We start from the raw sequence: 13,684 nt of genomic DNA on the forward strand, positions 1-13,684 counted from the left end.
GAACAAACATCATTGTAAATACAACCCATATTTGTTTTTATTTTCCCTTTTGTACTTTAACTATTTGCACATCGTTACTACACTGTAAATAGACATATGACATTTGAAATGCCTTTATTCTTTTGGAACTTCTGTGAATGTAATGTGTACTGTTAACTTTTGTTTATTTCACTTTTGTTTATTATCTACTTCACTTGCTTTGGCAATGCTAACATATGTTTCCCATGCCAATAAAGCCCTTAAATGAAATTGAATTGAAATAGAGAGATAAAGCCCTTGAATTAAATGGAGAGAGACTTGAATGGCTAGACTGCGTCTGTCCTCGCCCATCGGGTTTATCATTGGCTGTCGCGTGATTCCAACCGTCGGAGTCTGCGCAGTGAACACAGCACTGAAATTCAAATATTGAACATATCTGTTTGTTAAAAAAAGAAGGAACGAAAGACGCGTCTGCAGAAACAGCGGCTGAGAAGCTGTCCGCGTTTAGTGTATCAGGATAGATAAACGACGATTATTCAGTATACGTTAGCTAAATCAATAGATTTGAACAAAGAAACTCTTATCGGAGATGGATCCGTTTACCGAGGTGAGTGCAGTTTGTTTCTAGCTAACTGCCATGGCCAGCTAACGATAACGTAACGCGTTAGCCAACAAAACATTATTTCTTGTTGCATTGCATAAAGATGGTAATCTTGTTTGATAGTCACTGTCAAACCCATATTTGTAGAACTGAAATAATGTTGTAAAACCTGGATTCAAAACAACGTTAGTTACGTTAAATATCTAACGTTTGTGTGGTAACGTTTGGTAGCTAACTTTAACTGGTAGTAACGTTTGGGACATAACATTGAAAGTATTGGTTGGAGTCAAACTAATACTTGTTCTTCAACAAATGGTAATTTAAATATCTTAACTAGTGTAGCTGGTTAACTTTTGCTTTATTCAAATGTATGACGTTAACTGAAAGATGTTGGAAACTTTGCTAACGTTAGATAGCCAAGTCAAATAGTATAGAAGTGACATCTAAACCCTGACACCTTCCATACGTATATCATTGTATAGCTAATGTTAGCCTGCTACCTTTCCCCTTCATAATTCATAATACTGTACTAAAATTGCATGCCAGCACAAGGCAGTCAGATGATTGTCATCTTGTCAAAAAACCTCAGCCCCTCCCCTAACGTGCGAGCAGGGAGAGAGGAATCTGAGAATACTACAATTCCCTTAATAGGTAATGAATGGATTCCTTGGTCAACTACAGTATGAATACAGTAATGTTTTCCACCTTCATTTCCATACATCTGTCTGTCAATTTCCCTTTCTGATGCACCCTGTCAGCTTTATCAATTTTACCAAATGTGCCAGGAGGAGTGAGTGAGTATATTTCATTTTTTTTTTTTTTGAAACTCAAGTTAGGAACTAAGTGTGTTTCATAACAACACTGATATAGAAAAGCAGTGGCTGGCAGCAAAATCCATAAAATGTCAATTCCAACCAATAGAAATGCCTGGGAGATTTCAAATCCAGTAGCCACAACACGTCAGAAGTGGCTCATTCCTGAGGAATGACACACACACTTTAACAAGTTTTCCACACATCCTGGCTGGGTGTGAGATGTGTAGGCAACTGAAACAGGCAGGAATGTGTTGAGTCTTGCACTGTAACAGCCAGGGCAATAAATCATGCCTCAGGACTGTTTGCCTTGGACTGGGAGGCCAGCTAGGGTTTTGGTGTTCAGATGAGAACTGACAGGAGAGGAGGCGGCCAGGGAGGAGTGTAGAGACAACTGCAGACCTTTCCCCCCCAGACCTAGTCGTTTTTCTTGACCCTATGACATGGACTAAAACTTATTCACTATTTTAAAGCTATAGACCACTGCAATCCACTGCTCAATATGGGTGCAATAGCAGAAAGGAAATTTAAATTAGAAGAAAAAAAAGCAAGAAATGGTGTAGACACTGCTTTTAATTGCAAATGTGTTACATTTTCTAATGTGCTTTTTTACCTGCTCAGAAACTCCTGGAGAGGACCCGTGCTCGCAGGGAGAACCTGCAGAAGAAGATGGCAGAGAGACCCACTGCTGCTAACAGACAGATGGCCAAGCGAGCTAGGGAGCCTCTTGCTGAGACCTGCAACAGCCTGGTCACAGTGCCTGTCATCGAAAAAGGTACGATCTTACTCATTTATTCTCAATATGATACAACATAATTTCTCAAAACATTAATTTTCTAGCCCTGTGATCGCTCTGGCTGCGATAGTAAGTATTGCATTGATGGGAATCGTTTTAATTTAACCCTTAGATGTCTCCATTAGCCTTTAGGTGGTTGAACTTCATGCCCTGCACGTGTATGGCTTTCCATACCGGAAGCTTGACCTTTGAAACAGCTCACTGAGAATTATGTTCAAATCAAGTCGGTGGAATGGGTCTATGGCTGAAGCTTTCCCTAGGCTGTATTCAAATATAGACAAAATGGTGAAGTTTTAGATCGTCTGTTTATGTATATTTGTGAGCTTTAATATGGTACTCAAGGTAAATACTTAAATAATAATTTTGTGGATTGGAAATCTCCCACTGTAAACTTAATTTATGGTCTTTCTCACTTGACCCCCAGCCCCTCACCCATCCAGCAAGCCCTCTCCCTCAAAGCGGAGTCGTTCAGGTGAACTTGGCCAGCCCTCCATGATTGACGAGGAGAACAGGGAGCCTTCAATGACTTCTCGCACCCTGACCCCTACTCTGACAGACCCCCAGACTGACCGGAAGCCCCCTACGGGCCCAGCCAGCGTCCGCTCTGCCGCCTCTTTGGAGAGGGTGGCTGTCCGTCCTCCTGCTCCCGTTCCTGAACCAGAGCCCATGTTGGCAGCACAGCTTGTCCCAGAGCAGGCCACGGAGGTAGCACGCTCTGCCCCAGAACCAGAGGAGTTGGCTGTGAGTGCTGCTCCACAGCCACAGAGGACCAAGAATGTGGAGGTGGTGCCTGCTAGCCTGGTTCTTCAGGGGAACCGAGAAGCTCAGAGGGAGGCTCCCACCTCCTCTACCCCTGCTGCCATGAAGTCTCGCCTGGCCAGACTGGCTGAACAAAGGCAGTACTGGGATTCTGAAGGTAAGGCTGTTGACTAGCTAGATCATTTCATTTGCACATGTAGCACCTGCTTAACCTTTATAGATCACCTGAAAACCAACATTTTTACACAACAATATCAGTTTGGATTTGACTCCTACAATCATATTAACAATCATATTAAAAGCATATTTGTTTTTGCCTGACAAATATGAATGTCCATGTTTTTCCCGTCGAAGGTACCTCTGAGGTTCGAGACATCCCAGCAGCCCTGTCCCCAGTAAAGAACCAGATCCACCCTAGGCAGGCTCTGGCCCCGGTCCCCACACCTGTCCCTGCTGCTGCATCCTCAGAAGCCCCCATGGGCAGGAAGGGTCGCCTGGCCAACCTTGCTGCCAGCATTGGGTCCTGGGAGGATGACCTCAGCCACGCCGCCCCTCAAAGTAGAGACCATGCACAAGGGAACCCTGGTAGTGTCAGTATCGCCACCCCTGCTTGGAGGAGAGAGGCAGGTATCAAACCCATCTCTGTGGCTGCAGACCGGACACAAATGAGTCAGTCATCAAACAGCAAGCGTTTTCTGGATTCCAACCAGGCGAGTCATAATGCGACAGTTGGCTTGGTTATTAATCATGATGTACGTAACTTTTGTGTGAGTAATATGTCCTCCCATGGGAGAGGCTGATTCTACAGAGGCATTTTGGATGTGAAAATGATTCAAAGTAGAAATTAAGATAGGAAGTGGTGATGCTTTGCAAGAAAGCAGTGTGCAGCAAACAGCAAGTTATTTTAAGTAGTTTGGTTAATAAATTTCTTGCATTTCTTCAGCATCCTTTCAACTCCCCAGTTAAGTCCACCGGAGTGGTTCCCCCCAGCCACCAGAAGACTGAAGTACCTGAAGCCAGACCAGCTAGACAGACTAGCAGAGGTCTCCCCTCTCCTCTACCCAGTCCCCAGAGGAGTTGCCAGGGTAGAGCCTCAGCCTTCACACCCAGCTCCCAAAAAGGTGCTCCCTCACCTGTGCCTCAGAGCCCTCTGAAGAACCAGGCCCTGTCCCGAGCCCTGGATGTCAATGCCAGCCCCAAGAAGTCAGAGCTCCCTACACAGCCCTCTAACACTGAGCCCTCTGTCCTGCAGACCAGGGAGAGGTTCACCAAGGAAGCCACCCCGGCCACTCCCCTGCAGCAGAGAGGCACCGCAGGAGCAACAGGTGAGCTAGAATGAGCACTCAATTTAGCTTTTTCTTTTTCCTAAGCTGAAGTTGACAACTTATTAGGTGGTTCTAAAATATCAGATGTTTTAATATGCAGTCTCTGCTCATTTGTCTGTTGCCGTCCACTTCCATTGTCCTCACAAGAGTTGCTAAATATTTTTCTGTTTCCAACAGGTGTCAAGTCGTTCATGGAGCGTTTTGGGGAGAGGTGCCAGGAGCGCTCCGGCCTGAGTTCCACTGATACCAGCCATGGAGCTGCCGCTCATACTCCAACCGTAGTAAACTCGTCTGGGGCAGGCCTGGTTGGTCATACACCTGTGGTGAGCCATTCTGGAACCCCCAACACCAGGCTGGTGCAGGAGAGGCTGAGAGCTGCCCAGGTTGCCAACACCACCACCGCTGACCTTGCACAGAAACAGAAACTGGTACGTACAGTTCACTTTATTTGCTCAGACCTTCTGCCTTAATGTCTTCAGTTTTGCCTTTGTACAGCACTTTGGCATTTTATTTTTCTACACTCTTTTTGAAAATAAAGTATTATGACATTTGTTTTGTGACCAGACTGTTGACAAACAGATGAAAAATCGTAATTTCCTTGTTCTTTATTGCAGGAGCGCGAGTCGGAACTGGCTCAGATTCGTAACCGGTTCCAGAAAGGGAACAACATTTGGAAGATCAAGGATGAAGAGGCAGACACCAAGAGAAACACAGAGGCCAAGGTTGGTGGTGAAGTATATTTCTTTTGACCATGCTTGGACCAACCTTTTATGTGCAGACTGTTGTATGATGGATGACTGCAAAGCAATTAGGAAGGAAATGTTAAATTATCCTGTATTAAATATTCTCAGGATCTGATTGAGCAGCCTGATGAGCAAACCGCTTCCCCTCTGGATAGCCTGAATTCAGCACCCAAAGAACCCAATGTACCTGCTGCCACCAACCCAGCCTCCAGCCCTGTGAAGCGAGTAGAATTCTCAGTGGAGGAATCAGGTACTGTACTTACTGAGTATACTACTTGATCATACTAACTTGGCTTTCGAATAGTACACTGATCATAAAAAAGTATTTGGATGCTTGAATCGGTTGCAAGTTAGTGTTTTAATGTCCTATGGTTTCGGTCAACAACTAACTTAATTAGAGCAGTCCTTACAATCTAAGTTCATACCGTTGGCGTCACTATATAATATTCCACTCACGATTGTCTCACTGCAGACGAAGATGTGAGTCATGAGCTAGAGGTGAACGTGGACCAGTCCATCAACTCTGATGTGATCAATGGGATCTTTGACGGGCTCCATGACCAGAGCGAGGTGCAGAGTGGTGAGGAGGAAGATGAATTGAACATCTCCTCTATGTCCATCCTCACCCCCTTCTCTGAGACTGTGGCTGCTGTGGTCAAGAGCCCAGTGAAGATGATGGTGAGTTAAAGTACAATGCTGGAAACAACTTAAAGCATACAAAGTAGTGAAATCTTTCAGCCATTTAATGTCTTGGGGACGTACAACTGCTTTTTAATGCCAGCTTGTCATATTTTATTTGCGCCCATGGACTAGATATAATGTTATGGCGAATTATGTATTTTTATACATATGTATTCAACCTAATTACTTTCATGTATATCCCTGCCCAGATGTCAACCCCAGCCAGTTCGTTCAACGCTAAGAGCCTAACTCCTGACAGTGTTTCCAGACCCAGTAAGTTCCAGAGGGCCCGCATGCTCCGGGCTGGGTCATCAGACAGGCTAGAGACCGATGATGGCCACAACCTGCCTTACAGGTAACCAACCAGTTAAAGCCCATACCCAAACTCTAATGTAGCTGGCTGAGCTTCACCCCTTCTACTGATACATCAACAATTTAAATGTTATTTAGTTTCACTGAGTTCAAGAGATGGCTATGGCTGGGAATTGCCAGGGACCTCACGATACGATATTTCCACGATACTTAGGTGCTGATATGAATTGATACTATTGCCATTCTCACAATTCTGTGTGTATTGTGATTGAATATTGCGATTTGATTTTCCAAACATATTGCTCACTGTCTGCTGCAGAGAGAGCATGAGCAAACGCATTTTGAACAGTCAGTGAAATGAAAGTGCTGAAAATGTTCGCTATTTAGCTCGCTATTTAACGAAGATGGGGGAATGAACTATAGGAGGAAAATACTGCCGTTTTGACGCAGGTACAGCCGACTAGTGCAAGCTAACAATACCTACAGTAGCAAAGTTGTTTTAATATATGTTCTTTCAAATCTAGATTGAGTCAAATATCTATCGTCCAAAAATAATATTGCCATATATAACTATCGATTTGAGTCTTTATGTATGTTTTCCTTTCTCTTCCAGTATTGATGCGTACAGGTCGACCAGGATCAAGGAGAGTACGGAGAGGCCTCGTGTGAGGCAGGTCATCGTGAGGAAGGAGGATGTGTCTCGTAGAGCAGCAGAGGAACCCAGGAGCCAAGGACACACCAACATCAAACAGAAGATGAAGGTAAAGGCATGAACAGACCGGTAGGATTGTTGTGCGTCTGCCAGCCAAGAGTACTTAGCACCTCTGAACAGAGTGCCGGCTGTAATTTGCACATATGGTCCCTATAACACGCCGTGCTGACAGCAAGCAAACGAATGGTCCCGTACTGTGCACACCAACAGTCTGGCTGGATAGAAACAGACTCGACCACAATGCCAGCACGAACAATTCCGGTGTCATACTGTGAGAAGGATCTCACACTGTACAAAAACCTGATTTCATAGAATAAAGTATCTTTCCCCCTCATTCCGTGTAGGTTCTTCTGACCACTGATGTTGATTTCCTCATTCCATGTGACCAATGAGATGTCTTCTTTCTGATTCCTTGTAGGTTCTGACCAATGAAATAAACCTGCAGCAAACAGTGATCAGCCAGGCTAGCCAGGCCCTGAACTGCTGTACTGATGAGGAGCATGGGAAAGGCTCGCAGGTGGAGGCAGAGGCTGAGAGGCTTTTGCTTATAGCCAGTGAGTTCCCATTCCACCCCTACAACATGGGTGGACATACTGACAGCCAATCCCAATTTGCTCCATACCCCTTGGGGACCTGCTGTTATATCTTGAGATTATCTACATGCATTTCGCATTAACATTGCATTCAGTTTTCTTATCGGTCTTATGTTCTTGTCTCCCTCCAGCTGAGAAGCGGGGGGCCCTGAAGGCAGAGCTGGACCGTCTGAAGGGAGAGGGTCCTAGCGGTCAAATGGGGCAGGGTGGGGACATGGGGGTCACAGCCTCCAAGGGATCCATCTCCCTCCTGGAACTACGACTGCCCCTCAAAGCTGACTTTGTCTGCTCCACTGGTAACAATCCAGGTAGAGACCCAACACACAACAATTGTTACTTGGTTATCTCAGAATGTATTTATTTGAATTATGATGGATATTTTTTGTAATTTGCCTGCAACCAAATTGCTTTTAAGGGACAAAGTTCTTGATCTCCTGTTTCCCACATTGTGCTGTCAAAATCAAGATCCAAATATACATTGCTCAATATACTTAATGTATAGTGTGTTACAATAGAAAACGTAATGATTTCAGTCTGTGTTTATTCAAGAGTGGTCCAGCCATTACTTCTTCATCATGATCCGTGCTGGAGCTGAGAATACAGTTGCTACTCCCCTAGCCAGCACACGTAGTGCTATCAGTGGAGACGCGATCACCTTCTCTACCAAGTTCACCATGTGAGTTAAACCACACACATTCTCTCTGGAATTCTCTAGAATAATACCACTCATGTCCTGTTCTAATGTCTTTCTCTGGCTTCCATTTTAGGCCTGATGTCTCTAATGAATTTGCAATTGATATTGAGGTTTACTGCCTGGTGAGTTTTTGCTACTTTTGGCAAATGCAGATATTGTTTGAGGAGGTCTCTGACTTCTTTGATCTGGGATATTACTCTAACCTTGGTTATTTCTTCAGGAGCAGAAACGTGAGTTGAACCCTGACAAGAGGAAGAAGCCCAGCAAGTCAAAGGTAGTTATATTTTCTCAAATGTGCCATAACAAACTACAAATCAGTTTATTGAATGTTGGAATATAGTCTTGTATCTTGGCTGCTAGTTTCTGCTTGAATACACTGCCATTGTTATGCATCAGAATATGCATGTAGAGCCACTTTAAAATGATGTCCTGTCTCTCAGATGAGATGGTGTGTGTTCAGATACTCTGGAGCCATGTTCACAAGGCCCACGAGTTGTGCTTGTCTGTAGGGACTGATTTTAAACCCCCATTCACCTTTTTGTGTGGGTGTACTGTAATGTTACTACTCGGTAGTAGAACACATCTAATGCTGGTGTTACCAGGCCCTGGGCCTGCTGCTGCCAAATACACACATTAGGCCTGCAGGCTCTACTTTTCATTCCACACGGTGAAGGGTCCCTTTTGTAGGATGGAAGGCTTTGTTCACAGCTGGCAATGCAGTTGGCTTAGTCAGTGATTTGAAATACCCATTCACTTGTTTGTGTCCCAACGTAACCTCTTCTGAAACTGAATCACTGTTTCTCTTTCTAGGCCATCACTCCCAAGAGGTTCCTCGCCATCACTGTAAGCTTTCATTCTTACCAACCTCTAATACAGACCGTACTGCCTTGTGGTCATATGCGGAATGTTTTAACACATCGGATATGTTATTGGGGCGATAAGAGGGAATGATTGCCACATGAGAAATGTAGACTTGAATCGGTGAATGCATTATAGTAATATTCTGTTACTGTGTAGATTATGCTGTCATGCATGTTGTATGCACAGCCAGCCATCTTGTAAATGATTCAAAACATGCCTCTCTTTCTAACATATCTGGCTCGCTGCTCCTGTAGAAGAGCAGTCTGACTCCAGGTAAGGATACTTTTTTCGGTTGATGAATTTGAACCCTGATGTCTTACTGTGCTTGTTTAAATAATTCTGCTGCTAGTGAATATTTTTTTGAGGGTTTTACTTGCAGTTGTTGTGATGTGTGGTTGTCTCACCTACTTAAGTTGAACTTATTGTTGCAAGTCTCTGGATGACGATAATGTCTGCGCAATTACAAAAACATTGCTGAAACATCCTCCTAATGCTCGTTGCAGTGGTGGCCAGTCCTGGGGGCCCTAATGCAGTACGAACCAGTAACTTTGTCCTGGTCGGGTCTCACAAGCTAACGCTAGCCTCTATTGGGAAAAACAAGTTCTCATTGGAGAAGGTAAAATCCATGGACCTTTTACATAAAAATATATAATATTAATGTTCCAACTCATTTGCTTTCACTGTTGTACAATGCAGTCACTTCCATTATATCCTGAATTCACCCTCTATTTCCAGTTTGGCTGGATCTCTGCACACAATGCCAGCTAATGTCTAGTGTAGTCGTAGGGGAGGGGGTAACATTTCTAGCGTTTGGAACTGACAGGGAGAAAGACCTTCCATTCTGAGTTTTCTTCTTTTCGCTACCTGCCAGACTCTGACACTCATTCACTCACACATACCTTGTTTCTCTCTCTTAGATCAAATATGAAGGCATTGAAAGAGCGCTTCTCAAAGATATGTTTCACAGCAAGGTTGCTAATCGATCCACGACCACTTTAATATTTTGGGGTTTGTGACATAATGTGGTTCTGTCGTGGCACCATCTAACATTTCTAACCTCAATCTACAAGTTGGTTGGTATTGTTGTAAGGAAAATAAGTTCTGCTGGATGTTTTTTGGGGTGTTTCAGTCAGTGTCCAGTTAATGTATTTCACCATCCAATTGAATCTTCTCTACAAGAAGACGAGTCTTGCGTTTCAGTCTAAAGCCCGATTAACACAATCTGTCCTGTCACCCGATGAAAGCATTTTGTGTTGGTAGTCTTACAGCTGAGGACTGTTACATGTCCTGTGTAATCTGTAGGTGCCTTTCCTGTGCCCCTTGGAGGGACACCTCTACCTGAAGATGCAGTGTGAGGTGGGCTCCTTGGTGGAGGAGAGAGGCTTCTTGGTGAGTACACACTGGCTTTGAACGCGGGGCCCCTGTACACCTCAAGACTGTTGGCCTGCTGAGCTAAATCGTATCAATCAATGAAATGTATTTATCAATCCCTTTTTACACAGTAATTGTCAGTGTGTTTATAGGAACCCTGCTTAGACCACAGAGGAAACAGACACCAAGCCTAGGCATTCATGTCTTCATGTCTGTCAAGGTTTATTACACAAGCAGTTTCAATAGCTTCCTTCTGTTTTTCAGACAATGTTTGAGGATGTGAGTGGGTTTGGAGCATGGCACAGGAGATGGTGTCTCCTGTCAGGATACTCTATCTCCTACTGGACCTACCCTGATGATGAGAAACGCAAGGTAAGAGAGGACGTGGAAGCCAACCTGCCTCTGATCACTATTATTGGAGCCTTTATTCTTGAATGAATAGCCTCATTTCAAAATACTGTAGGACTCAAGTGGAAATCAGCCTTCAGGCTTTATTTAGGTAATTCTTGAGTTTTAATGTACCCGTTTGCCAATTCATGTTGCCTCCAATTAGTAGCTTTTTATATTTTAATTTTCAATTTATTTCTTTGGGCGGATCCATGTCTTTCTAGAAGCCAATTGGACGCATCAACTTGGCCAACTGCACCAGTTGTAAGGTGGAGCCAGCCAACAGGGAGTTCTGTGCCCGGCCCAACACATTTGAGCTGATCACCGTCCGGCCTCAGAGAGAGAGTGACATAGAGACGCTTGTCAGCCAGTGTAAAAACACAATGTGTGTCACCAAGTAAGTCTCTGGTCGAAGTTGCCATCGCACTGTGTTTTATAGGCAAATACCTTGCGTGAAGAATGTTGGCTGATTTTGACATTTAATGCACTTGACCCCAAGTTTCCTATTTTTTGCACTCTTCTCCCTGAAGTGAGCACTTGTTTACTCCCTTCAAAGATTTTAAAACAATTGGATTGGAGTAGGCCGTGTCTAGTATTAACATATTTCTTAAACCAATCCAATGCCTTCAAATCCTTCAAGGAAGTTAACGAGTACACACTTAAGGGAGAAGGAAACTGAATTGGTCTTGGACCTCCGTTCCTGTATACTGAAACACATGACTCTTTCCGTGTACCTGCAGAAACTGGCTGTGTGCCGACACCAAGGACGAGAGGAACGTGTGGATGCAGAAGCTCAACCAGATCCTAGTGGACTTGCGCATGTGGCAGCCAGACTCCTGCTACAGGCCTGTTTGAGCACAGAGCCCCCGCCTGGACCCGAGGTTAACACCCTGAATGGCTCTGGGTCTTATATGGACTGTCACTATCAGTGACATGATGACTAAGTGCAATACAGTATGAAAGTTATTCAATAAGATTTACCGGTGGATGGTATTTTTTAGAGGTGCTTTAAGACAGTTTAAGTTTGGGATGGGCAACTGGTGGATCAATCCCCCCTCAACTCAGTCGGGGTCTCAATTTACTGTTGAGAGTTATAGTAGACTATACAAGGTGTAATTTGGTTGTGAATCAGCAGTTTTTATCTTGTCAGTCACTCGATTAGCCCGCGTCAGCTAACATTTATTTAGATTGGTAAGCTAGTCTAGCCAGCTATCTAAACTTATGGTAGTCATAGTCGAATTACAGTCTGGGGGGGACCCCATTGATTTTTGTTAGTTCACTCACTCAGATGGCACATTACCTGCAAACATTTCTTTCCGAACATGGCAAAATGTGTAGAATTGCAGGAAATGAACTAAAACATTTTCTCTCCTCTGTCAAAAGGGCCGCTAAAATGTTTTGCTCGCAAGGTCGCTGCATGTGTGGTTATGGATGTGGGTACTCGGACCTGTGAGCACTGCGGCCCCCTGTGATGAGTTTAGATTTTGTGGCCCCCACCCACATCGAAGTTGCCCATCCCTGGTTTAAGTTATGAGTGCGAGAGAGATCAATAAAGCTGTACTTTAGTAGATATTACAGTATTGACAGGGGTGCTGGTGCTTTTACACAATCCATGCTGACCCTGTATTTTCAATGCATTTCCAACGTGTTGAGGCCATACTACCAACTTTGAGAGAATTTTGAGACATTTTGGTTTTCTGTGCTGTTACTCACATGATCAAACTCCTGACGAGATGTGGCTTTTTCGGTTGAATCTGTTGTCTGATTTGAGGAACATTATTAAATATTTAACTTTGTCACACCCAATTCTAGAATAATCTGCTTCAGTGGCAAGGTGATGCATACTGTACTATACTATATGAATGCTCCTCTTTCTCATAGTATTGGGAGAATGGCATGATTTGGAAGCACTGTTGAACAACCATAAGAGGATTTTAGATTTAGCCGCACACTTATCCACTCCAATACCCTTCTTGTTTTGCTATTCCCTTTTCCCCTTTGCAATCTTAACTATAGCTAATCTTGTATTTATCATGTTGCAAACTCTGGTTATGAACTTCTAGGTCAATGAGACTACGGAACGAGAACCCTTAATATTGTTTTATGTAGATGTTTTATTTTTGTGTACATGTTTTAAATGGTTACAGTTAAACTGGGTGTGGGTCAGCAGATATGTGTATATTATACCACCATTATATTGTAATGGTGAACTTTGACAGTTGATGTTATTGCAATAACCTATGGGCACATTTCTATTCTGATTTTAGTTTAGCTATGCACTGTCATGAACTGCAAAGCTTATTCTCAGTCCAAGTTTTAAGCATGTGCTTAGAGGACTGAGTGCATCACCTTTTTGTGCTTTTACATGGATGTTTTGGGGGGAATAGTATGTCTTATCTACCCATTTACCTAATGCACAACGTTAATTTTCCATATGTTGGCAGTTCTATTATATCCTCTGATCTGTCCGGTCTTTCATTGGCACAACAAGCACTCCAAATATTCCTGATGTACTGGTAATTCTGAAACGACGAGACTTAAATAAATGCCAGCTTTAACCAAAATAGTGTTTTGTTTCAAGACTATTAGGGTTGCATTTTAAGGTACTTTCTTGTGTTTTAGACCATATGTAGCATGTCAATCTAAAATTGGCTATGAAGGGTGAGAAATATTTCAGTGTTTGTTAAATTGTACATGGTCACTTCCTGAACAAAAATGTGAAGTGTAGGTCCCATGTTTCATGGGCTTTTTTTTTTTTACATGTTATTTTAATCCCAGAAATGTTCCACACTAATGAAGTTGATCTCTCTAAAATGTTGTGCACATTTGTTGTTGTTGGGGGGGGGGGGGGGGGGGGGGTGGTGTTTGCCATGGCTGCACTCCTGCCCAATCATGTGAAATCCATAGGTTAGGGCCTAATTTATTTATTTCACTTGACTGATTTACATATGAACTGTAAATCAGTGAAGTCTTTGAAATTGTTACATTTATATTTTTATTCAGTATAAATTGAAACTGTCTTTGCTAGAATAAGACTGACTCCATATTAATGCCAATG

General features: G+C 43.4%; 1 protein-coding gene across 2 annotated transcripts; it reads left to right on the forward strand.

Annotated features, from left to right (window-relative positions):
- Window positions 1-370: 370 nt before the first annotated feature.
- On the forward strand, window positions 371-13,190 carry anln (anillin, actin binding protein). 2 transcript variants are annotated; one of them, XM_031788767.1, is made up of 24 exons: window positions 371-586; window positions 2,014-2,167; window positions 2,613-3,104; window positions 3,302-3,657; window positions 3,891-4,272; window positions 4,450-4,700; window positions 4,887-4,994; window positions 5,124-5,265; window positions 5,488-5,693; window positions 5,906-6,051; window positions 6,622-6,769; window positions 7,139-7,274; window positions 7,445-7,621; window positions 7,863-7,989; window positions 8,081-8,129; window positions 8,228-8,281; window positions 8,818-8,850; window positions 9,123-9,141; window positions 9,372-9,484; window positions 9,786-9,839; window positions 10,171-10,257; window positions 10,504-10,611; window positions 10,851-11,023; window positions 11,367-13,190. In XM_031788767.1, the coding sequence occupies exons 1-24, from the start codon at window positions 569-571 to the stop codon at window positions 11,479-11,481; spliced, it is 3,648 nt and encodes a 1,215-aa protein (XP_031644627.1). In that variant the 5' UTR covers window positions 371-568; the 3' UTR covers window positions 11,482-13,190. The 2 variants fall into 2 exon arrangements, with proteins under 2 accessions (XP_031644627.1, XP_020355815.1); XM_020500226.2 differs by lacking the exon at window positions 9,786-9,839 and having other exon boundaries at window positions 372-586.
- Window positions 13,191-13,684: the final 494 nt, after the last annotated feature.

The sequence above is a fragment of the Oncorhynchus kisutch genome, linkage group LG14, assembly GCF_002021735.2.
Source record: "Oncorhynchus kisutch isolate 150728-3 linkage group LG14, Okis_V2, whole genome shotgun sequence".
Taxonomy (NCBI): Eukaryota; Metazoa; Chordata; class Actinopteri; order Salmoniformes; family Salmonidae; genus Oncorhynchus; species Oncorhynchus kisutch.